The sequence below is a fragment of the Phoenix dactylifera genome, chromosome 9 (genome assembly GCF_051530095.1).
Source record: "Phoenix dactylifera cultivar Ajwa chromosome 9, Ajwa_hap1_PhDact_Kaust_v1.1, whole genome shotgun sequence".
In the NCBI taxonomy this organism is placed as follows: Eukaryota; Viridiplantae; Streptophyta; class Magnoliopsida; order Arecales; family Arecaceae; genus Phoenix; species Phoenix dactylifera.
Window position 1 is genome coordinate 24,579,511 of NC_143198.1, and position 25,865 is coordinate 24,605,375.

Consider the following 25,865-nt stretch of genomic DNA (forward strand, 5'->3'; position numbering starts at 1 on the left):
CTCCTGCTTATAATGAATTCAATTGTTTCTCATGTACAAACTGTGGCTCACGTGCCATCTAGTTTATTGTAGAACGGATCCGGGTTAGGTCAAGTGAGGCCACATGTTTATTTTGATTCATAGCGAAGCGGACCCGCATCAAAAAAATCTTATATTGACCGAGTTTGGAACCTTCAAAAGAGTTAAGAGTTCATACTCCCCGTGACACGTCTTGTCGTCAAATCTCGCCGCAGCTTGCCGTTATTCTTCTTCCACCTGTCCACCCCGACTTGCGTACGAGGATGATTCCCGTCGGTGCCTCACAAGTCATATCTCCATTCTTTATGGGCCTCCCGTTCTTTCTGGCCTTGTTAAATGGCGTCAGGGGGTGCGGTTTCGGTCTCCAAGTTCTAAAATAGTAGGAGGAGAAGAAGAGGAGAAGAAGAGGAGGAAGAAGAGAAGGCGCGATGAGATGGGAGGGAGTGGACGAGGAGCTCGCCAAGATGGTCTCCGAGACGAACCTCGATCAGGCCTCGGAACGGCGGAGGATCCGCGAGGCCTTCAAGGATGTGCAGTTCGGCATCGATCATTGCTTGTTTAAGGTATTGCACGCCCTGTTCCTCTCCGCTTCAAAGCCAGCCTTTTCCTCTTTTTTTTTCTTTCTTTTTTTTTGGAGATTTCATTCATATTTCGTTTCTTGCCCGCTTTCCAATTTGTGCTTTATGTCGATATACATGTAGTCAAGGTTTTAAATCTCAAACGAAACGGGGCATCCCGACCATCCCGTTCCGTTTCTAGAAAACGGAATCGAGAAGGGGTCGAGACTCTGAAATCTATCCACGTGGAGAAAGAATAAAAAGAAAAAAAAAAGAAAAAAAAAGGAAAGGAATATTGACTTTACCAATACTGCCTACTCTGAAATTTATCATTTGGTTATTTGGTGGTTTGTTAATGAAACTAACAAATATTTCTGTGTTATTTTTCATAGGCACAATGTTCTGGAGTAAAAACGAAGGAGGTAACAACTTTTGAGCATGCTGCCATTTCTTCTGTCATTTTCTTTTTACTAGTTCAACAGTATTGGTAATAATAGTGATAACTCCATCTCTTTATTCGTCATTGTCTGAGATATGAATAAATGCAACCCATCATCTATGCAATGCACAGGTAACGTTTACTCTACAGCATTTTTTTTAAGGAAGAATTTTAACACATTCATGAGAAATAGAAAATATGCTACTATGCTAAAAGCATGCTGACCATGCGCTTTGAATAGTTATGGACAAATGCTAATGTAGTTACTAGTTAAAAGGAATGCATGCTTTTTGAAAGAGAGCCAACTTCACCCTTTTTACTAGTTTCTTTTCAAGAGCTCAATCTTTATTTTAGTATATATGAAGTTTCCTGTGGCAGCATTACTTTCATCATAGGTGTTTGACATTATGACTAATGGTTGCATGCTTTGCAGTATACAGTATAGAATGCTTTATATTTTTATTTTGAAGGTGGATCCTGATTTAGTATCTTATACACAGGTGTATGAGGTGAATTCCAGAGGTGTTGAAATTTTCACCAAAAGTTGGCTTCCAGAGAATTTGCCAATAAAGGCATTGGTTTGTTTTTGTCATGGCTATGCAGATACTTGTACATTCTTCTTTGAAGGTATTTAGTGCTTGGTACAAACTAGTGGTCATGAATTTGTTTCAATTTTCAAAGTATTCGACACAGACTTTCAGACTTGTGACTTATGAAGATAATGTACTTTCTTTGCATAGGTATAGCCAGGAAATTAGCATCATCTGGATATGGTATTTTTGCATTGGACTACCCTGGATTTGGTCTTTCAGAAGGACTTCATGGATATATTCCCAGTTTTGTTAGTCTTGTTGATGATGTAGTTGAGCATTTCTCCAAAATCAAAGGTAGGATGCTGTCTTTATGATTTTCTTCATAGACCAAAATATCTGGTCATGAATCGACTAGTTAACTAAAAAATATTAAATTAATTTCAAAACAATAAATGTTAAAAGAAATAAGGTCATCTCAAAAGTTTATGCATATGAAGAATTGTGGACTATATCACATGCAATAGTAATTGAATGGTAGTTGGCGATGATAATATATTATCTGATCCACATATAAGGAATTTTAGGAGAGAAACAATTTTATGCTTAAGGATTTCGATACATTCTCTTAAGAGGTCATTTATATGGCATATGCTAGAATTTCAAACAATTCTAAGTATGTTGATCATGTTTTATTCAATTTTTCTGTTGATGTGAATAAAGTTGACCAGTTTATAACTTTATATCAATCATGTATTTGCAGAAGTTTTTTTGCCTTTATGGAGGTATGCTTGTATTATTAAATCAACCATTTTAAACAAAAGAAATAGATTAGAGAACTTAATCATAATTAGGGGAAGAAATTTGTTCCTACTGATCATAAGGATGAAAAACAAGACTACCTCCTTAAGTTACATCAAGTTGACAAATTTTTAATGTGTTATATATAGATTCATTTTAGAGATGAGAGGAATAACTTTTGTGCCATTTGGATGTAAAAATGCTTATATTCATGTGTTCTTTGATCTATGTTCAACTATGGCTCCACTAGATGTTAGCAATTGATATGCAACATGACATGGTGTTAGCTATGAAATTGATACCTTATGATATGAGAAATATTTGATATTGATGAATGATTCATGTTAAGTAAGTCGAAACCGACATAGTATGGTAGCCACCAGTACTTGTGCATGCATATTCTTATATCAAACATCAAGGTTCGTAAAACCGGTACTGGTGACCACACCGCACGGGGACCATATCGATGCAGTACTATACTTTACCGTACTGACACACAATGTGCAGCACCTTGCTGGTACCTCCAGGCTTCATCCAAAAGAGAGACGAAAAGAGAGAGAGAGAGAGAGAGGGGGGGGGAGGACATACTTTTGACCTTTGATCTGCAACTTTCGGCTCCTAATTCGTGACCTTCTCGACTTAAGGGTGTAAGAGATATTGGTATTATAGTATGTATGACATATATGAAGCAATTAACTCCTTTAGCATCAGAATTTGTTGTATCTGAGAAGTTAACCTTATATTAGTCTACACATTGAGCTAATTTTCATTATGAACACTACATTCATTCCAATGCTTGTCTAGATTGCAAGAAAAAAAAAAGAGAAAATAAAATAACTCAAGAAAAAAAACTAGAGAACACTTTCTTTAAGCATATTCTGGTCTTGGACCCTTTGAGGTTCATTTCAGCGGTTTAGACTGCAACAATGAAAAAAATAAATTCTTTTAATAGTGAAATATTAACCAAAAAAGAATCATGCCTATATGTAATATATTGTTTTTCCTAGGATGGTAATATTACATATGGTAGTTTATATGTATATGAGATTTGAGCTCTGTATTACCTGGGGCTTTAGTAGAAGAGTAACTTTTTCTCTAAATTTTCTTTAGAACCTAATGTTATAATTAAAATTTGCTATCTCGGTACCAAACCTTGTACTGGTAGTATCGTACATAGTACGGTATGAGACAACAAGACGTACCGAGTGTCAATACTATATGAGACAACGATGCGTACCGAGTGTTGGTACGATATGAGACTGCATATCAGTTAGGTACTAGTATTAGTATGGTACGATATGGTACCGGATGGTATGGCAAACCTTAGTAATAATACTCCAATATCTTCTCAAAATTTATAAAATCTAAGGCCAATATAGAGGAAATGATCTCAGCAAATTAAGAATGAAGAATAACAAAAGATTACCGTAAATAGCCATATACACAGTAAGTTTGGCTCCCTATATTAGTTTAAGTTGAATCTCTAAAGTATCTCTAGTTTCATATCTGTTCTGGACAAAACCAGAACATCTTAGTTAAGCTGTCCTTGCTTTGGGTGAAACTATATTTTGATTTTTGCCCATCTAGGTGTGAATGGTTGACAATGGAGCTGGTTAGCTATGCAGAGGGATGTGGTTTCTCTTCAGTTGCTCTTTACATAAATGATGGGAAGGAATTTTCTTTTCTATCTACCTTGATGCAGAGCTTGAAATGGTGTTTAGAACAATTGCTCACAAGAAAAGTTAACCATGGTTTCAATCTTTGGATTCCAAGAGCTGATGACTTTTTACCATTTACTTGGTTTGCTAATTAATATTCTACTTGAGCACTCAAGAACAGTTATTATTGAACTTGGGATGGTTGTTCAGTTCTCGGGCATATCATCCACAATAAGGGCATGCTTGCATATTCCTATAGGCTAAAAATCCAATTGGAATCGGGCGTGTTGGCCTATCTATCTTGCATTTTCTAAGAGTTTGTCCAAACCCAAGCCTAAATCCTAGTCTTTAGGTTGCAGGAAGGAAAATAAAAAAGACCTCCATAGGTCCTTTTTTTCTTCCCACAGGATTTGAGTTGGATGGTATTTAGTTGATACAGGGCCATGTTTAAATGGACGGCTCAGTCCATGAATCCTTTCTACGGAATTTTTAACCCAATCATCTAGAAATATCCAAATAGGCCCTAAATGGATTCTAGAGATTATGTATGATTCTTAGCCAAATTTCTAGTTATTATAAACATGCAAAATTGTGATGTTTGTCAGCTTGAAGGAGTTGATTGTTAGGTATCGCTGCTCTAGCAATGCAACCCACTCTAACCCATATTCGCTTCTTGAAGGGTCACCAGGGATAAAATGGGGTTCCCTCTTCACAAAATTTTTAAGATAAGATGCACAAGCTATCAGGTCTTGTGGCACCTCTTAATAACAAGTCAAGACAGCAAAGCTTTGGTGCATTTTGTGTTCTACAAAGTGCAAATGGAAGCAAAAGCAATTCTTATTAGCAAATAAGAAAGAAGGTACTCTAGAAAGTTTTAATAAATAGGAACTTCTGAAAAAAACATTCATGCAAATTGCTTAACCCAAAAAGCTCATCTCATTGGCTTTTAGGGAAGTAAGATTCTTGTCACAAGTTATATTTTACTTAGGTAACCATATTAAAGCTTACATAATGGTTTCAAACACATTGAATAAAATATCCATATCACACTCATGTCAATCAAGGGCCAGTATGATTCATTCAAGACACTTAGCATATACGAACACGGAAGGATATGCATATCCGCAAAATGATAAGTAGTTGGCATGTTAAATTTTCTTACAGAAATGTTTTCCAACAAGACTTAGTTGCTAGGCTCCAGGTTGTTCAGGATCCTCATTCTTCACTCTGTGCCATTTTTGAGATGCTCTTTTGGGATTGGGTGTTTTGTTTTGGATGCCCTGACTTATACATAAATAGTTGTTAATATTATGTTCCATGGCTGTTGGTTGTCTGACTTGTAAATAAATAGTTGTCAACATTAAGATTGTAAAAATTTACCTAGTGTGCTGACCATCTGGTGCAGAAAATTCTGAATACCATGGCCTTCCGAGCTTCCTGTTTGGGGAATCCATGGGTGGAGCAGTTGCTTTGAAGGTGCACTTCAAACAGCCACATGCATGGGATGGTGCAATTTTAGTTGCACCCATGTGTAAGGTGATTATTATGTCTAAGCATCATTAGGGATCTTTAACTATTATAATCTATACATCATAGTAACTGAAGTTAGTTTTATTAGATAGCAGATAATGTGGTTCCACCTTGGCCTGTGGTGCAATTCCTGATTGGCATGTCTAAGTTTCTTCCAAAAGAGAAGCTAGTTCCTCAAAAAGATTTAGCAGAATTGGCCTTCAAAGATCCCAAGAAACTTGAGCAGGTTTGTTTGATTATTTGGCATTTCCATATGTGAGTTTGGATTTCACCAGATAGGTTTGGATCTAGGCCAGCTTGTTGTAAAGTGGAAGTAGTATTTCATTCTGCAGCATTCTTTTGGTGAATGTGCTGATGAAACATATGACCGGAACATTCTGGTTATTTTATGCATGCTGCCAATGTTGTTTTGGGAACACTTTGCCCTTTCACTTTTGTTTCCTACATATTTAACTTATCAACAATGAATGGATTTTTTTTTTTGATGTTGGATGCAGACTTGTTACAATGTTATTTCTTACAAAGACAAACCTCGCTTGAGGACAGCAGTCGAATTGCTGAGAACCAGCCAAGAGATAGAACGCCGATTGAAAGAAGTACGAAATAATCCCATCATTTTCCAGTTTAGTTATCAAATATAGTAGTTAATCTATTTTTTTTGATTATTTCTTCAATTTATAATGAGAATATGACTTTTCTAGGCATTGGAACTATGATATACATATTAGACTTACGAGGAGAAATGCTTGGTTGTTTGTTATGTCTTAACAGTTTCTAACAAAGATGTACCATTAGAAAATGATGAAATTGTCGAACTTTGTGATGCTTATGTTTGTCTCTTTAAAGATGTTATTCAACACTAGTTCTTCCTTTTCTTCCCAGGTCTCTCTACCACTTTTAATCCTACATGGTGAGGCTGATAACGTAACAGATCCTTCAGTCAGTAAGGCTTTATATGAGAAGGCATGCAGCTCCGACAAAAAGCTGCACATTTACAAAGATGCATGCCATTCCCTTCTCGAAGGCGAGACGGATGAGATGATATTTCAAGTCTTTGATGACATCATTCTTTGGCTCGACGAACATAGCGTTAGAAAAGCATCTTGATGGTTAACTTTCCTATCATTTGTCCTCCATGATAACCCCTATCTGTGTTTATTGAATAAGGTGTCATAATCTTTCAGAAGAATAGAATGCCTATGTTGAAGTTGCAGTCCTATCTTTTGTCAAAACACTTGTCTGAACCACAACTGTTATCAAACTCCTGCGAAAAAAAAGAACTACTGAGCTTTTTTGAGCAATGCTTCTTGACAAACTTATAGTGACTCCTCTCTGCTTAGCACCTGGGTTCGATTGCTGGGTAATTCACCTCCAGAAGCCCTAAACCTAGGCAGTTATAGTGTGTGGTGGGTTCTCTGAAAAAAAGGAAACATAACCATGGTTAAACTCAACAAGCTTGAACTTTCAACTGTTTGATGCTATGTTTAAGCAAGATATTGATTCCAATACAAACATTATTGTGAATGAGGACTCGTCGTAGTGCTCATACCATATTTGAACCCTATTTGCCCAGGTAAATTATAGTGCGTTTTGCTCTCCCTCTTCCCTCAGAACACACTATCCATGGATCAATATATGATGCATTATCTAATTGAATTCATATTATTGAGTGATACATATTCCGAAATACTTGTGAATCGAAATTCTAAATATCTTACAAGAGTATAATGGTCAAAAGACTTTTCAAAGTTTAAATTGAGATATTAAAATATATTTTACTAACGGTCATACGTGGGTTCTGATCTTTGAGAACTTATAATAACAATTTTGTTAGTACAATATAGCAATAGTACAACACAATATAACATAATAAAATTATATTGTATTGTATTTATTATATTATATTATAATTGTTACGGGGGAACTTAGCCACCATGCCCCACGTGACCGGCACGCGCGCCCAGGAAGACTACGGCAGCCCCTTGATCCAGCAATCCGACCCCGAGTCGGACATCTTCGGCTCCGCAGCCCGACCCCGAGTCGGCTGCCCCTTGATCCAGCAATCCGACCCCGAGTCGGACATCTTCGGCTCCGCAGCCCGACCCCGAGTCGGCAGCCCCTTGATCCAGCAATCCGACTCCGAGTCGGACATCTTCGGCTCCGCAGCCCGACCCCGAGTCGGCAGCCCCTTGATCCAGCAATCCGACCCCGAGTCGGACATCTTCGTCTCCGCAGCCCGACCCCGAGTCGGACATCTCTCGACAACGACAGGCTATTCCCCAGAGGCACGCTGCAGCCTCCTGCTCCACTACTCCCTGCAACGGTTGTATCTGGCGCTGCTCCACGATCCCCTGTAACAGCCGTACAAGGCGGAGCTCCACTACGCCCTGTCATGGCCGTACCCAGCGCTGCCCCACGACGCCCTGTAACGGCCGTGTCAGTGGCAGCTCCATCGTGCCCCACGATGACGAACCCCCCTGAAAGACCCCCCAGCCTGGTATATATGCGGCTGGGAGGAGGAGGGGGGGGAAACAAGAACTTCCAGAGCATTCTCTTACTTGCTACTATTATCTCTCCTTCTCCTCCAATCTCCTCTGACTTGATCGTCGGAGGGCCCCCACTACCCCAGTGGTGGTGCGAGGCTTGCTTGCAGGTTTTCCGGTGGAAGGTGGAGCGCAATCAACACCAACCAAGGCAACTCAAACGGAACCCCGTTCACACCGCTGTGCCAATCGTTCTCGGTTTGGACCACCAGCAACAGTTGGCGCTAGAGGAAGGGCCCGAATCTCAGAGCGATCGTAATGGCACGGCGAGGTGGTCGTGGAGCTTCCAATGCCTCCGGTCGCGGGGCCTCTCGCGCCTCCGGCCGGGAGGCCGCTGCGTCTCCAACACATTCTCAGCAACATTCCACCGCTCCACCTCCCATTCAGATGGTCGAAGCCGCTCAGTTCGACCAGTTAGCCCAGCAGGTTCGCACCCTCGCGGAGGCAGTGCAGAACCTGCAGGGTGTGATGTCTCGGGCGCCGCAGCGGGCCCAGGAGCCGCTGCTCCCTGAGCGCTCACCTGTCCTCCTCAACCCGCGCTCCTTCCTCTCCCATGGGGAGGAGCGCCGGCGCGAGGAAGATTCTCGAGCACGGTCCATTCTGCCAGGACCTTCCCATCGGAGCTGCGCGGGGTACGAGAGGCGGGCCCGGGCGCGTTCCCAGATCCCCCAGTCCTCAAGGAACCCGCGCTCCAGTCGGTCCCCCTCTCGGTGCTCCTTGTCTCCCACCCATCGGTCGCGCTCCCTGGACCGGCGGGTGGACGATCTCCACCGACAACTCCAGGTCCTGAAGGGCCACTCCAAAGATCCCTTCGCCGACTTGGAGATCTCCTCCCAGCCGGCGCTTGCCTCGAGGATCCTGCGGACCCCGAATCCGCCGGGGTTTAAAATGCCGGCGATCGAGCCCTATGACGGGGCGGCGGACCCGCGGGATCACGTCGAGAGTTTCAGGACCCTTATGCTCCTCCACGGAGCATCAGATCCTCTCCTCTGCAAGGCCTTCCCGGCGACCCTCCGTGGCCCGGCAAGGGCGTGGTTCGCCGGCTTGGAGGCTAACTCAATCCAGTCCTTCGACCAGTTTACTCGCCTCTTCATCACCCATTTCGCCGTCAGTAGCCGGCGGCGACTGGTCTCCGACTCCCTCTTTGATGTCCGGCAAAACGAGGGAGAAAGCTTGCGGGATTATCTTACCCGCTTCAACAAGGCTACGCTGGAAGTCCGGAACCTGAGCCAGGAGGTGGCTCTTTCAGCCCTGAAGCGTGGCTTCCGAAAGGGCAGACTCACCTTCTCCCTGGACAAACGCCTGCCGCGGAGCTTCCCGGAGCTGTTGTCCCGGGCGAACCAGTATGCGGACGCCGAGGAGGCGGCCGCCCACCGGAGCAAGGAGGCCGCCGAGATCCCTCCAAAGCTCGGGAAGAAAAGGCGAAAAGAGGCACGCCAGAGGAGGAGCCCGACGCCTCAACGTCGGCGCAGAAGCCTGTCGCCGGCGAGGAACAACGGCGCCCTACGCCCTCGTTCTCCGCCCCGACGTTTCAACCGGTACACCCCTCTCCTGACTCCCCGGGCCCAGATCCTCATGGAAATCAAGGGGCGGGAGGACCTCCCGGTCCCGAGACAGATGAAGAAGATTCCTGGGAGGAGGCCCTCTCGGGCGTACTGTGAGTACCACCGGGACCACGGCCACGACACCGAAGACTGCTTCCAGCTTCGGGACGAGATCGAGGCTCTTATCCGCCGAGGGCGTCTCGGTCGATATGTGAACGACCGACGTCCCCCCGCAGACCCGCGTCTGGCCGACCCGGCTCCTCAGGAGCCTCGGGAGCAGAATCGACCCGTCGCGGGCGTGATCCACACTATCACTGGGGGCTGCCCCCGGCCCGTGAGGAACGCAGGGGGCTAGGTCCTTAGCGCACAAGATCATGAGGCAAGGCTATTATTGGCCTACCTTGTTGGAGGACTCGAAGGATCACGTGCGGAAATGCGACGCCTGCCAGCGCCACGCTAACGTCCAGAGAGTCCCTTCTGTCCCCTTGGCCCCGATCACCGCACCCTGGCCCTTCGCACAGTGGGGAATGGATATCCTCGGACCATTCCCCGTCGCTTCAGCCCAGCGGAAATTTTTGATTGTTGCAATCGACTACTTCACCAAGTGGGTGGAGGCAGAGCCGCTGGCCACTATCACGGAGGCGCAAGTCCGGAAGTTCGTGAAGAAGAACATCATTGTCCGATTTGGGGTACCTCGGGTCCTCATCTCGGATAATGGTCGACAGTTCGACAACAAGCATTTCCGTGACTTCTGCGAGGAGTTCGGGATCGAGCATCGGTTCACATCTGTGTCGCATCCCCAAACCAACGGCGAGGCCGAGGTCACAAATCGGACAATCCTCCAAGGAATCAAAGCGCGAATCGGTCGGACGGGGCAAGCTTGGGTCGAAGAACTCAAGAATGTCCTTTGGGCGTATCGGACCACGCATCGGACCCCTACCGGGGAAACGCCTTTCAGCCTAACCTATGGCACGGAAGCCGTTGTCCCCGTGGAGCTCGGACTCCCCTCACCTCGGGTGGCCGCGCACCGACCCGAGGCCAATTCGGAGCAACTCCGAGGGAACCTGGATCTCTTGGAAGAAGCGAGGGAAGCTAGCGCCAAATTGGGAAGGCCCGTATAAGGTTCGCTGGGTAAACCGACCTGGCTCCTACCAGTTGGAGGCCCTAGATGGTCGAGAAATTCCAAGGAGCTGGAATTCCGCTAACCTGCGGATGTATTACCAGTAGAACAACAATGCCAGAAAGACAGTTCAAAAATGTATAACACTTTTCATTTCAATAATTTCTGGTTACAATGGCGTGCTCGTGTGATTACGAGGAATTCCCAGAGGAGAATTAGGGTGTAAAGAAAGTAAAGAAGAGGTGGAGACTCCGAGGAGCTGAAGATCTGGGATCCCGAAACCTCCATCCGAAGCGGCTGCAATCCCACCGGAAGTGGGTGCTTCCAACCGGAGGCGCCATCGACGTCTCACGAAAAAGACGAAGAGCCGGCGCGGATGAAGAAGAAGTGGACGAAGGAGAAGTCCACACTGCTCCTACCCAGAGGCGCCATCCACGCCTCACGAAAAAGACGAGGAGCCGCCGCAGAAGAAGCTCCCGCTGCCTCCAGGGGAACGCCACCTCCAAGGGATATTCCGGTCCTCCCCAGTGTTAGGGGAGAGAAGGGATACAAGGGAGAAGAGCATATGGAGGCGCGGTCCCGGATCAAGCGTCTGGCGCGGAGCTCAATCGGGAGGCTGAACTTCAAGGAGGGGAGACGTGATTCCGGATGAAACGCCTAGAGCAGAGTTCCGTCGGGGAGAACCTCCTTGTTGATCCCAGATGAAACGGCTAGTTGGCGGAAGTCGCGAAGGGCGCGCCTCCCGTTCCTTCGGTAGGGGTCTCTCAACCATGCGCCGGAGAGGAGGCCCACGATCCATGGCAACCTGAACAGCTCCGGCTTGGCAGGCTCCATCGCACCTGCACCTATATTTATAGCCAAACTGCGGCCCCCCGGTCGTTCCGTTGCGGGTGGCTCCAATAAATGCGGGCGCATTGAATCCGGAGCCGATCCGGCTCTCGAGGCGTATCTTCCCGCGATTTCCTAAGCGTTATTCTCCTTAATCGCATTCTTTGTGCAGGACACTCCGGATGGCCTGTACCCCTAGGTCCACATATCTCCGCTCGCGCCCAGGCCGCATCCGCCTCGAAGAACGCGCGTATCGCGGCCGCTTAACTGACACTCCTCGCAAGCAGCAACTGGCGATCCGATTTCCCAGGTAACCCCTCAATTAGCATTTAATGCCCATCTGGTGTTCCCCAGGCGACGCTTGGAGAGGAGGAGAAACACGATCGCAGCTGGCCATGGAGAAATCCCGTCGGGCGGCAAGCGACAGGCGCACGACCAGCGAGCGGAATTTCCCGAGGCTCGGCCCTCGGATGCCAGGCTAACCCGATGATCATCCCGGGAGCAGACTAGCCTGAAGCCCCGACCGGTCGCCTCGGCTTGCGCCATCCTTGGCCGACCAACGAGCGGAATTTCCCGAGGCTCGGCCCTCGGATGCCAGGCTAACCCGATGATCATCCCGGGAGCAGACTAGCCTGAAGCCCCGACCGGTCGCCTCGGCTTGCGCCAGCCTTGGCCGACCAACGAGCAGAATTTCCTGAGGCCTGACAACCCTCAGATGCCAGGCTAACTCGATGATCATCCCGGGAGCAGACTAGCCTGAAGCCCCGACCGGTCGCCTCGGCTTGCGCCAGCCTTGGCCGACCAACGAGCGGAATCTCCCGAGGCTCGGCCCTCGGATGCCAGGCTAACCCGATGATCATCCCGGGAGCAGACTAGCCTGAAGCCCCGACCGGTCGCCTCGGCTTGCGCCAGCCTTGGCCGACCAACGAGCGGAATCTCCCGAGGCTTGGCCCTCGGATGCCAGGCTAACCCGATGATCATCCCGGGAGCAAACTAGCCTGAAGCCCCGACCGGTCGCCTCGGCTTGCGCCAGCCTTGGCCGACCAACGAGCGGAATTTCCTGAGGCCTAACCCTCGGATGCCTGGCTTAGCGCCGGAAGAAGTTCCTGAGGCCTAACCCTCGGATGCCTGGCTTAGCGCCGGAAGAAGTTCCTGAGGCCTAACCCTCGGATGCCTGGCCTAGTGCCGGAAGAATTTCCTGAGGCCTAACCCTCGGATGCCTGGCCTAGTGCCGGAAGAATTTCCTGAGGCCCAACCCTCGGATGCCTGGCCTAGCGCCGGAAGAATTTCCTGAGGCCTAACCCTCGGATGCCTGGCTTAGTGCCGGAAGAATTTCCTGAGGCCTAACCCTCGGATGCCCGGCTTAGCGCCGGAAGAAGTTCCTGAGGCCTAACCCTCGGATGCCTGGCTTAGCGCCGGAAGAATTCCCTGAGGCCTAACCCTCAGATACCTGGCCTAGCGCCAGAAGAATTTCAAGAGTCGGGAGTCAGCGAGACGCTACCAAGAGTTAAAAAGAAGGACGAAAGTGAAATGAAGAAACTCTATTTGCATTAACTTTCATTGTTTCAGGGCCGAGACCCATACAACTTGGCAAAACGCCAACACACAAAGAAAAGAACAAAAATACAGAAGGTCAGCTTGGAGGAACCCCCGGGTCGGGAACGCCGGGCACGTCCGCAGGGGGTAGGGAGGCGGTTGGAGAATCAGCAGGCAATGGCGCCGGAGAGGAGTCTAGAAGAGAGATCCCACTCAGGTCAATTTCGGGGTACTTAACCGACACCCTTGTCAGGCCTTCCTCGAAGCCTAAGATAAAGAAGTCGGACCCCGCGTCCGACATGTCACGGACGAACTCGTCAGACTGACGATAGGCCTGTACCGCCTCCGACATATCACGGGTGAACTCGGCGGACTGACGATAAGCCTGTACCGCCTGACGCCCGATTTCCGCACTCTTCTCGGCCAGCGCCGCCTCTGCCCGCTCCATAATCTGAGCTTTCGCCTCCAAGACCTTCGCCACAATCCGGTCGTCCGCCTCGGAGGAGACCCTCAGCAGATCAGCCTGAGCCTCCTTGTGCTTCGCCTCGGCAGCAATGCGAGCAGCCTCAGCCTCCTCCAGGCGCGAATGAAGCTCCTGGTCGCTCGCGCGGGACTTCTCCAAGGCCGACTCCAATTCGCCCAGCTTGGCTTCAAGAGACCGGGTTCGGTTGCGGGCGTTGTCGGCTGACCGCTGGGCCTTCTCCCACCTCTCCCGGTAGTCGGCAGCCTTTCGGGACTGCTTCTCGGCCCGCTCCTCCGCCTTCTTGATCTCGCCCTCGAGACCCGAGGCAACCTTGAGTTGCTCCTGAGCCTCCAACAGTTGCTTCTCGAGGGTGACGAAGCCGAGTGCCCGCTCTTCGGCCATCTGGAGCCTCATCTCGAGGTCCCTGGTCGTCCTCCCCGCCGCAGCCTGACCTCCCTCCTCTACTGCCTTCAGTTGGCTCTCGGCCCTCGCCAGAAGCCTCGCCTGTTCCTCGTAGCACTCCTCCAGGCGGATCATGTACTGGGCGAGCTAAGAGATAGGAAAAACGAGGGCGTCAGGCGGGGATCAACAGAGCCTATAAATGATGAAAGCGACCAAAAGAACACTCACCGACATGAGACAGACGCAGCTGGCAGCCCCAATGTCAGGGACCCTCATCTCCCGGACCTGCCTGCGGTCCTTCTCCAGCAGCACCGTCTCGATGAGGTTTCGGGCGCCGGCGAAAGTGAAGGCCGACCCCGACTTCTCCCCGGAGTCGGACGGTGGTTCTGCAGCCTTACCCTTACCCATCGCTTGGGGAAGAGTCATGCTGACCATGCTCGGGGCGGGGACCGCCCCTGGAATTGACAGGGTCCCGCTCGGCCGGGGCCTCGGCGCGTCCCTCCTCGTATCATCCGGAGCCGACCGAGTCGAAGGCTGGGCTGGGGACCGATCACGTCCGACCCGTCCATCTCGGGCGCGCCCGGGTGATGCCTCCGGAAAAACGGTAGTCTCGGCATCGGAGGGCTGATACAGCGTCAACTGCCGGTCCGCGCCCGCGGCGTCCCCCTGATCGGTGGGTCCGGACCCGTCTGTCGGCGTCGCCTGCCGGCGGGACTTCTTCGCCGGTGGGGCCCCGCTCGGAGGAGCTCGTTTCTTCCTCCGGACTGCTTCCAGTAGGGACGTCCTACCAACAGCCGTTGCCTTGTCCGACCGCATGACGTCGTCGATCTCTGCAAAAAGGACGAGGTGGTCGGAGGTTGAGAAACTGAAGGAAAGAACGAGACGAAAGAGGAGAAAAGAGCTAAAAAAGAAATAGTGGCGGGCTCACGGTCAGCGGGGACCGAGCTCAGACCGACGTTCACCAAGGTATCCTCGGAAATAAGGCGAGCCACCGGGGGGAGCCGGCCCTCGGCAACCAACCCCTTCAAGACGGCGACGCCATCGGATTCCTCCCTCGACAACCTCGATAGGCCAATCGGGGACTTCATCGGCGTCTCCCAGGTCGCCCTGATCCCCCATGAGGGATCTGCGTCAACGAAAAAGAAGCGCCCCTTCCAGCCGTGAATGGAGGTAGGAGCCTCCTTGACGAGGCCGCACCCTCGCCGCGCCGCAAAGCACCACCACCCTTTGTCCTGGGGGTGGCCGCTCAGGCCGTAGCATTCCCAAAAAACATTCAGGGTGGCGGGAACCTCGTGCATGCGGCAGAGAACCTGAAAGGCCGTCAGGGCGCGCCATGAGTTCGGCACCAGTTGCGTCGGCGCCACTCTTAAACCCCGAAGCACCTGAACGACTAAGTCCGAGGGGGGAAAGCGGAACCCGGCCTGAAGAATGCCCTCATTGATGGCAACCTTCCCTGGAGGAGGATGGGACATCCTCTCCTCAGGCCCCGGGAGCGTAACATTGCAGGCCTCGGGAAGGTGGTATCGAGCCACGAACCTATCTAGGTCTTCGGCGACCAGCTCCGACTTAATGCGGTCTGCTCTCACTTCGCCCATCCCTAATGGCCAGTGAATCTACGGTCAGGACGGGGTCAAGAAGGGGGAAAGGACCGGAACGACTGGAGTACACTAATACAAAAGGAGAAAGTATGGAGAGCCTTAAATTGAAGAATGGGGCAACTCACCGGAAAAGAAGGAAGAACGGCTCCGAGAGCGTCAAAGGAGGAGCAAGCGAACAGTCCGACGGCAATGACGGCAGCGCAAAGGAGAAACTCGAAGATGTCCGTAAAGAGAAAGGCGGACGGAGGAGGGCCCCCGGTTAAATAGGCGGAAAGGTGGGTGACGCCTCGGTGACGCCAGAGGACGCCTGGCTGCCGAAGGGTCGCTCGCGCCCCAAAGGCGAATCGACGCCATTAAGGAAGGATGTCCGCCAAAATCCTCAGACTGCCAGGTCAGCAACAACCGCCATACGCCATAAAGAAGGCGGGGAGCTCGAAGCGCGCGCGCCTCTCCGAGGGATGGCGGCAATCTCGAAGCATCACTCCCTTCACCCGTTCCCCTTCTGGTTCCAGGCTCGGAAGTGGGGGGCTACTGTTACGGGGGAACTTAGCCACCATGCCCCACGTGACCGGCACGCGCGCCCAGGAAGACTACGGCAGCCCCTTGATCCAGCAATCCGACCCCGAGTCGGACATCTTCGGCTCCGCAGCCTGACCCCGAGTCGGCTGCCCCTTGATCCAGCAATCCGACCCCGAGTCGGACATCTTCGGCTCCGCAGCCCGACCCCGAGTCGGCTGCCCCTTGATCCAGCAATCCGACCCCGAGTCGGACATCTTCGGCTCCGCAGCCCGACCCCGAGTCGGCTGCCCCTTGATCCAGCAATCCGACCCCGAGTCGGACATCTTCGGCTCCGCAGCCCGACCCCGAGTCGGCAGCCCCTTGATCCAGCAATCCGACTCCGAGTCGGACATCTTCGGCTCCGCAGCCCGACCCCGAGTCGGCAGCCCCTTGATCCAGCAATCCGACCCCGAGTCGGACATCTTCGGCTCCGCAGCCCGACCCCGAGTCGGCAGCCCCTTGATCCAGCAATCCGACCCCGAGTCGGACATCTTCGTCTCCGCAGCCCGACCCCGAGTCGGACATCTCTCGACAACGACAGGCTATTCCCCAGAGGCACGCCGCAGCCTCCTGCTCCACTACTCCCTGCAACGGTTGTATCTGGCGCTGCTCCACGATCCCCTGTAACAGCCGTACAAGGCGGAGCTCCACTACGCCCTGTCATGGCCGTACCCAGCGCTGCCCCACGACGCCCTGTAACGGCCGTGTCAGTGGCAGCTCCATCGTGCCCCACGATGACGAACCCCCTTGAAAGACCCCCCAGCCTGGTATATATGCGGCTGGGAGGAGGAGGGGGGGAAGCAAGAACTTCCAGAGCATTCTCTTACTTGCTACTATTATCTCTCCTTCTCCTCCAATCTCCTCTGACTTGATCGTCGGAAGGCCCCCACTACCCCAGTGGTGGTGCGAGGCTTGCTTGCAGGTTTCCCGGTGGAAGGTGGAGCGCAATCAACACCAACCAAGGCAACTCAAACGGAACCCCGTTCACACCGCTGTGCCAATCGTTCTCGGTTTGGACCACCAGCAACAATAATAAAATTACATTATTATTATTATTATTATTACTGTTATATTAATGACAATATCATATTATTATATTACAATAATATTATTACAATATAATATTATATGAAATAACAAATACAAAATTTTATTATTTATTATGTTATTCAGATTAAAATGTTAAATAAATAATTTATAAATTAAAAATACTTTATAATAAGTTTAAGTGCATGAATGGAAGGATGCAAATGGGCCAACCTCAGGGCCTGTTTGGGCCAGGTCCTTGGCCCGGCCCATTGAAATAGTTTGCAAACACTCAGCCTGCACCAAGCCCATTCGCATCCCAGCATGAATAGTTAAAATGATAAATATCATAAGGTTATTCATGTGAAAATGATGTATGCATTAGTAATTTCTGCTCATATGAACCTAGATATCACATTACCAAAAACAACTTAAGAAATTAATTTTTATTTTCATTGAACGGTATCTTGATAAATCACTCTTAATTTTGGGATTTATTGATCTAGGATCACTACTCCACCACAGCTTTACATGCCACAGTTTAGCTCAGAGTTCATGATGACATGATAGGCATTGATGCACAGGTATCAAAAGGCATTGGCAGAAGAGTAACCTTAAGCCAGAATCATAACAGAAGTTGAAGGAATGAAAAGAATAAGCAAGGGAAGTCTAAGATTTAACAAGACGTAAAGCTGGGCACCGTGCTCCAACCTGCAACGGCAAAAACAATCTAGTGGAAGGAGACTCAACCTGCATCCCAAATGCCAAATTAATCAAAGGGCACAATGAGAATCTAGCCAGGCTATGATATCATTAATGACACTTTCAATCCTATCATCAGGTTCCCCCTCCATAATAGAATGATAGCCTCCTTCATACAGCTTGAGGGTTTTGTCTTTGGTACTAGCCTTATCATAGAGGAACTTGCTCACGTTTGGGTCCGTCACCTTGTCTGCAGCTCCATGGAGAATCAGCACTGGAGAGGAAACCTGAAGATTTTGTAATAGGTGAAAACCTAGAAATTTTTTGCATTTGGGCACGAGAATAAGTATAATGACGCATCTGATTGTTACTAATGCAGAATTTGGAAGGTAACATAAAATATTTCAGGAATAAGAATTTATTGTAATTAAAACAGGGCTTATATATGTTCTGATTTGGTAACAATATTCTCAAATAGAATTCTGTTCTGGTTTTGTGGCTGGGTACGATGAGAAACATTACATGAAATGTTTAATACTCTAGTATCCCTAGAAAAGGAAAAGGATTTTTCAGAAAATCTTATTTTAAATTCTATTTATAAAACTAGACCGAATACGAGCTGAATGGTGCCACATCTGCGCTAACTTTGAGATGCTGGTCTGTCTATTAAATGGATACAAGGCTCCCATTAATGGAAAGAAAAAGAAAATAAAAGGGGCAAAAGGAAAAGCGAGCATGCCTTATTCCTCTCTCTCTGTCACCTATAGGAGTTGTGTTTTAATCTGATACTTTGGCTAATTAAATGTGCCCAAGAGAGTGATGAATTTTCTTATATCATACCCCACCTTCTCTCCTCCTTGTCTAGACTCTTCAAGATCTAAGAAAATCTTGAAGGGCTGCTCCCTAGTTACATGAAGCAAAATTGCATAACCAATAAGGTCAGTCACTAATATGTTAACCGATCTTCTAGGTCAAATAGATATCCCCTTTCTGGACAAGTTGCACTGGATAGGAATTCGGTGCCAACTCAAAGGATTCACATTTATTTGAGAGCTGGTAATGAATTGTTTCACAATTTATTATGGATCTCACCCAAATCCATAAAATCGACTTCCCATAAATATTATCAGATTTGTTGGTTAAGATCCGTGATCCTTATTACTCTGTAAATATTGCTCCCATAACTTGATTTACAATTCCTGCAATGCTATTTGCATGAATTCGAAGATGTAACTTACAAGGACCACAAATAACCATCATGGACTTTTTTTGCAAATAAAATATACATAACTATGAAAGAAAATTTAGTAGTAACAGTTTTATTGGCATTGCAAGCATGCTCTTCTTTGCATTCTTCCTATCATAATAATACTAACATTTGTGTACCTTCTGTTACTATTTTCAAACGCAATAACTTAACATTTCCAAACTGATGCAAACAATGTATTTGTGATCAAAATGATGCAGTAAAAGAAGAGGAAATATAAGATAAGAACTTTAATAAAAGTAACTAACCTTCTCGAGTTGCGATTCAATATCTTGTGTAGCCTTTATAAGTTCAACAGCTGTCCTCAATCGCATTTGATCAGAGTAAGATATGACATTGAACTCGGCCTAAAAGTAAATAACAGTTTTTCACTAAATGCAATTATTTCAAGAAGAAAAAAAAGTAGAAGGAAAAAAAGCTTAAATTCATTTTCCCACCATGTGCTTAAGCAATGCTGTAACAAGGAATGAATACATGGGACAACATGGGACAACCAGATAAGTCAATAGTTGAATCAAAGTATGGTAACCAAAAAAGAAAGAAATTCCATATGTTTTAAGTTTTTGTCCATTGCCCAATATAACTATGGATGTTTGATCACTAGTGCTTATAAGTAATACTAAAAAATATGAAAATTTTGGCATAAATATCAATGATTGAAAGATAATTGCCAATTTTGATGAATCTTACATAATGAATGTTTTAAATCCAACATAATGGTGAAGTATCACAATACTTCCAAATAAAACATGGTAGAATGCGCCGGCGATAAAAAAATGCCAAAGTGTAAGGCAAGAAGCTCAGGCTCTTAATGAGGCTAGGTTCAAGGCTCATGAAAATAATGTAAAAAATACACAAGGTAAAAGATGTGGTGGTCGTGTTTGATCTTGATGATTGTAAAATTTGTTAACTCTCACAATTCCACATGCCAGATATGCACAAATCTTAATGCTGCAAATCTACTTTAAGAATCACCAGAACTGGATGTCTATAGGTTTGAGATGACATGTCACAAATGGTTAAATCAAACCCAAGGAGTATGTTTTCCAAATATAGCATTGTATAGGAGAACATAAAAGAATGTAGAGTCAAGTGTGGCAGCTTCCAACACAAGGTCAAAGAAAACTAACCACTTTTCTTTTCATGGGGTCTCTGAATGCCAGATCTCCTAAATCTTTCTGTGGGAACAATTTTGCTTCAGGTAAAATATAAGACATCAAGGTTAATGCCTTCAAAACAGGTCCTGGTGGTGTTACATCTGCTGCAATCTTACAAGTTCAGAAACATCAGCACCATCAATGTATTAGTTTTTGATGTCTTGATATTATTTAATTCATGTAAGGAACAAAGAAACCATGGATAAAGAGACCTTGATAACGTAACTGATACTAGGCAAATAATCATTAATACACTTCATCATAGACAAATTGCAATTTACTGTAATAGATAAAAGTTTGGGTTAACAAATAGAAATTGACTGAACAAGAAAGAATTATAGGTTTGTTATCTAAACAGAAGCAACAACAACAGGCTACCAAAAGCATAGGTATCTGTGCTTGGACACTCTTCGTAATTACTCCTACATGCTTCTTTAATAAGAAATTTATGATTTTGTAAAAATTATTGCATGAATGTACCATAAGAATTCTTAAAAATCATTAAAATCATCAAGCTGAATAGATTTATTACAAACAGAATTTTTGAAATAGATGATTCTCAATACCACCTCACCTTATGGCTTCCATTTGAATTCCCTCAACTTTATCAACCGACCATTTCATTCTAAAAAAATCTCATCTTAGAATTTCGAGACTTCGATTTAGAAAAGCAAGAAATCATGATTTTGCAGTAAAATATTTCAAGGACAGTCTAAATCCATACTAGCACTAGGTATCGGTATAGCTACAATACCAATTCAAGCCTGATGAACAAGGAGAAGTCATTTTCCTATAAATTAGATGACTTTCACCGCCATCGCAAGCTTCTCAAGCTTCTCTTTTTCATCAGGCTTGGGGTTTGTACCACGTAGTGTATAGATAACATCATTTGCCTACACATCCTGTTGTTCTTTATAACTATGACACAGATCATGATCCTTGAGATTCAAGCTTACAAATTTGACCTTTCAATCTTCAAATTTCTCTCCACTCAAAGGATTGCTCTATCCTACAAACCCAATCAAAAAATTCCACAAGCTAAAAATAGTTTGACCTTTTCTTTCAGGCTCTCAGCAGACAAATCACAAAGAGAAATTTAGCAGATAAGTAGCAAGACCAAAAAGTTAAATTTGTTTTATAGGGTCCAAAGCAGGATATCTAATAACTCCAAGTAAGGATACATATATTTTTTTTAAAAAGGACATCACAGATTTTGTGTCTCAGTGATGATCATTCTGATGGTTCTTTTGTGGCTACGGTATTTATTCATCTATGGGCTGTCATGTCTTAAGGCTGTCAATAATCCTTCGCAACTTGAAATCACCATGTTTAGAAACCAGATCTACAGACTGGTTACAGGAAAGATGCAAAATCATATTCTATAAGAAGTCAAAAGCTGGCAATCGAGATCATTTACCTTTTATTTTTTTATTTACAATTTTCTTTGAAATAATCATTATGTAACATTTTTCTTTCTCAATTTTGGCTTTTTTTCGAAAAATATGAGTATGTACCATAGGAAACAGTTAAAATCAGATCATTCTGGGGGAAAAATGTACTAAACCTTACCATGTCAGCTGCTTATCTTATAACAGTTATTTATGTTCCCGTGATTTATGTGACAATGCATCCTGAGTGGCAACATGTTAAGTAGGATGTATGCTCATCAATCACCAATCATATCATGACTTTATGACAATGTTAAATGAATTTTAGATCACTCTGTACACTTACTCTCACATTACTATTATCTGACCTGAAACATCATTACTCTCTTGCAATGCAATGACGAAAACCTCCAAGAGCAAGGTTTGTACACCACTCACCAAAGAAGCACCCCATAAATAGATGACCCTATTATATGTTTAATTACGATCATTGACTTGATAGAAAATGAAGATATGATTTTCTATTGCTCAAAATATTTGAAGGTTATCTTAATAGCTATATGATGAGAACATGTTTCTATTTGTGTTCTATGTGGGGCTATGTACATATTCCAAGTTGTCAAGCATTACATGTCATTATTGCATCAATGGTAAAAGCTTTTATAAAAGAGTATGTATTGGGTTTATCCTCTATTTGTGGCTTATTTTCTTCAACGTTAGTACGAAAATTTGATCCTCAAGATTCACAGAGTCAAAGTAAAGGAACAAAGCATTCCTCTTTGAAATTGAATATTACCACTAGACCACAATGGTATTGTGGTCTCCATATGCATATAGTATCCGATTGACCCTTAAGACTTTTGACAAATCAGCCCATATTTTGTGGTTTTTATTAAAAAAAAATAATTAACTCTTTACAGGAAGACAAATTTCCATTTCCGATTAGCCCTTTAAACATGTGAAGGTAGATATCTTCCCTTTTGCCCTTTGATGCATGATTTGAAACTGATCTCTACCCATGAATGTGTACAGTTTAATCAGCACATATGCACACATATTTGACGCCACAGTATGTATGGCTACAATGGCGGTTCCAATTCTCCATCGTCTTATTCATTGCATCTGACATTGGATTACATGAGCATCTAGTTCTATAGCATGACAAGCATGCAACTTCTGAAATCGAAATTCTCTTTGAAATCTTAATGCAGTTATGTAATATCTATTAGTATTTGTGGTGTTATAAATACATTAACAAGGAAGTGGAGCACTCAACAGTTGAGAACACTATGTTTGGCTACTCTTTAAGGATAAGATTATGTACAAATGTCTCTACCATTATTTTCACTTGTATGGTAGGCTTCTAGGATCATCTATGATCGCATAGATAACTCCAGACACATTAATCCTTGCTTGAAGCCTCAAGATCAACTTCTTTTTTAAAACCACCCTCCTTGCCTCAGACTACCTCATTCGAGATAATAACTTTGAAGATCAATCTCCATCCATGAACCATTGATCATGCCTCTGTCCATAAAAAAGAGTTTCATGCCTCTGCCTCAGACTAGCTCATAACAAAAGCAGAAAAACGATGTACTCCATCTGAGGCTGGCCAAGATGATGTTAGAAGTTCTGCCCCACAAAGTAAGTTAAACTTTAAACCATACATGACTCCTTTTTTTTTAATGAAAATAACCATACATGAATCTCAACCTCTGCACGAAGGGGAAGCACAACGTTTGTAATTCTGTAAGACAAACTGACATTTGGCAGTCTTAACAAGGCACGAAATACCAACAGCATTCTCATTTAACTTATTCGACTCTCCTTTATGTCACCCTAATAGAGGAAAACCCTTCTCTTATTTCTTACACTATGCTCTTTTTCCTATACCCACACAACTCCCAGCCTTGACTTTGTCCTGTAGAGATATCCAAGTACTAAAGGACTCTTCCCCGCAACACCCCCTCCTCACCCCACCCCCCCCCCCCCCCCCCCCCCCCAACAACAAAAAACACCACCACCTAAAAAAAAACTCAACAAAAGGGACTTACAACATCCAGGTAGCGAATTTGCATGTTTTTATCAATGTATGAGCAAGACACTTCCCGAAAAATTAAGATATCCTTTCACACCAGATGGCGGAGATCTCATTGCTATATGCTCTACAGAAACCTTAGTGAAGCCATGGGAAACAACATGTTTGTTTACCAAGAATCCCTATGAAAAATTATACAAAATCAAGATAACAATTGGAGATTATCAAGTTTGAACAATAAAACTCGACTAAGGGCTTGACTATCATCATCGGAAAACAAGAAAGCAATAACTAATAGGTCATTCAGTCTGTGATCCTAAAGAAAGCAAGTAAAAATTTATTTTTTCTCTTAACTAAGAACCAAAGAGACGTGGCAGCAGGCTTACCTTACACATCGGCGCAACAAGAATCACTCCGTCCCATTCCTTCGGTTGCTTCAAGTGAACCTTAAGAGCTACGGCCCCTCCCATCGACTGTCCCAACAGAAAATGTGGCAGCTCCCTTACCTCCTTCGTCGCTGCACATTCACCAAACCATCATCACCATTCACCGCAATATAACATTTTTCCGGCAGCAACCCTGAATCGATTGCGCTGCATTTGCTTGCAAAACGACCAAATCCTAACCAATACTCGTCCAAAACCCGACAAGCAAATTAAATCAAAACAATCAGAAAACAACCTCTGACGAGCGTATACTGCTCGATGACATGGTCCACCATTCCGTCGAAGCTGGGGATGTAGCCGTGCAAGCCTTGGGAGAGGCCGAAGCCCGGATAGTCCATGGCGTAAACAGCATACCCGGAAGCGGCTATCCTTTTGGCAATGCCTGTAATTGCATATCTATCTCAAGTTAAAAGGAGTTAGAGAAAGACAGAGAGAGATTAAAGTGTCGGAGATTGATCTGGAGCGAGACCAGCCTTCGAAGAAGAAGGTACAGGTGTCCCCGTAGCCATGGCAGAAGAAGAGGGCGGCCCTGGTGGACACGCCGGCTTGCGGCAGCCACCTCTTCCAGAAAACCTCCACCCCCTTGGAGTTAACCTGGTACCTCTGCGGAGGAATCGAGTCGGGCACGTGTCAACTATGGATTCGCCGAACGAGCTGAAAGCTATTCGTTGTCTTGCAGGTGGCCCCTCGGGGGAGGCGAGGTCGGTGCAATAAATAATAAAAAGAAATTTCCTAAACTGAAAAGCCAGTGGATCGAGTGGTGGAGAAACGCTTGCAAGACGGGAAACGCGTTTCCATAAAGGTTAAAGCGTCATATTTTACGTTATCTTACAAGAAAATTCGATACTAGGTTCCAAGCCTGCTCACCTCGTCCTCTTGGATTCCTTTCGGAGCCATCTGCACTTAATAAATAATTTATAAAAAAAAAAGGAAACATATGAGAAGAGAATAAATTTTTTATTCAGCAAAAAAGAAATTAGCCTTCAGAAAAAACTTTTTTAGAAAAAATTGCTTGGTTGCTAAAAAAAATATCTGCCTGCCAATAATCTTTTAAAAAACTCCTTAACTTTAGCCTTCAGAAAGTTGGCTAAAGTAGCGTGGGAGGGATATCAGGATAGAATAGATGAAAAGAAAAATATTGAGATCCCATCACAGAGATTGGGGTGGGGCGGGAAACAATCCTGCGACTGGATCTCAATCCGGCCATCAAGACGACGAGAACGGTTGCAAGATCTATGAATGAATCGGACGGTGGGAAAGGGGGTACGCAGCCAACCTTGAAGAGGAAGTGGTCGAGGCGCTGCTGGACATCGAGGAAGGCGGCGCGGACGCGCCTCCGGGCGGGGGCGAAGTCCAGGTTCTGAGCCGCCAGCGAGTTCAGCTCCTCGACCACCCCTTCGATCGCCTTCCGCGCGGCCACGGGCATCAGAGCCCTCCTCGCCGTCCCGCCTTTGGCCGCGCCGCCCAGATCCGGCATCCGGAGCCGTCGGATCGGAGACCTTTGGGGCTTCTCCGATGGCTGTTGTCCCTGGACGAATCGGTGGTGCAGTCTGAGAGACAGCGCCATATGATGAGCTCCAAGAGAAGGGGAGTCGGTTTTTCTTCAGATCGGAGCTCTTAAAAAAGAATACTACAGCTCCGACTCCACGGAATAATAAACTAGTCTCCGGCCCTGCCTGGAATCTTGCAGGCGAGGGAAGCGGGTCAACCGCTCAG

The 25,865-nt window shown here is 46.1% G+C and overlaps 2 protein-coding genes across 3 annotated transcripts; one reads left to right on the forward strand and one right to left on the reverse strand.

Annotated features, from left to right (window-relative positions):
* The first annotated feature begins 203 nt into the window (after nt 1-203).
* On the forward strand, nt 204-6,834 carry LOC103717081 (caffeoylshikimate esterase). The gene is made up of 8 exons (XM_008805327.6): nt 204-581; nt 968-997; nt 1,515-1,641; nt 1,755-1,901; nt 5,409-5,539; nt 5,622-5,759; nt 6,031-6,129; nt 6,416-6,834. Exons 1-8 carry the CDS (start codon nt 447-449, stop codon nt 6,638-6,640), a joined length of 1,032 nt encoding a protein of 343 aa, XP_008803549.3. The 5' UTR covers nt 204-446; the 3' UTR covers nt 6,641-6,834.
* A 10,857-nt stretch (nt 6,835-17,691) lies between these two features.
* LOC103717080 (caffeoylshikimate esterase) lies at nt 17,692-25,716 on the reverse strand. Of its 2 annotated transcripts, none has more exons than XM_008805324.6 (8): nt 25,426-25,716; nt 25,017-25,046; nt 24,623-24,752; nt 24,385-24,531; nt 24,090-24,220; nt 20,251-20,388; nt 19,369-19,467; nt 17,692-18,140 (listed from the first exon to the last, which is right to left on the reverse strand). In XM_008805324.6, the coding sequence occupies exons 1-8, from the start codon at nt 25,714-25,716 to the stop codon at nt 17,925-17,927; spliced, it is 1,182 nt and encodes a 393-aa protein (XP_008803546.3). In that variant the 3' UTR covers nt 17,692-17,924. The 2 variants fall into 2 exon arrangements, with proteins under 2 accessions (XP_008803546.3, XP_088560641.2); XM_088704515.2 differs by having other exon boundaries at nt 24,619-24,752; nt 25,426-25,567.
* Between the last annotated feature and the right edge of the window lie 149 nt (nt 25,717-25,865).

What these genes read in the sequence shown, in the direction of transcription:
- LOC103717081 (XM_008805327.6), top strand. Translation starts at nt 447, where the DNA reads ATGAGATGGGAGGGAGTGGACGAGGAGCTCGCCAAGATGGTCTCCGAG. An exon ending in TCGATCATTGCTTGTTTAAG is followed by an intron (nt 582 to 967) that starts GTATTGCACGCC and finishes TATTTTTCATAG; the next exon opens with GCACAATGTTCTGGAGTAAA. An exon ending in TAGAACGCCGATTGAAAGAA is followed by an intron (nt 6,130 to 6,415) that starts GTACGAAATAAT and finishes TTTTCTTCCCAG; the next exon opens with GTCTCTCTACCACTTTTAAT.
- LOC103717080 (XM_008805324.6), bottom strand. Translation starts at nt 25,716, where the DNA reads ATGGCGCTGTCTCTCAGACTGCACCACCGATTCGTCCAGGGACAACAG. An exon ending in AAGGAATCCAAGAGGACGAG is followed by an intron (nt 24,753 to 25,016) that starts GTGAGCAGGCTT and finishes ATTCCTCCGCAG; the next exon opens with AGGTACCAGGTTAACTCCAA. An exon ending in GCAGTATACGCTCGTCAGAG is followed by an intron (nt 24,221 to 24,384) that starts GTTGTTTTCTGA and finishes GTGAATGTGCAG; the next exon opens with CGACGAAGGAGGTAAGGGAG.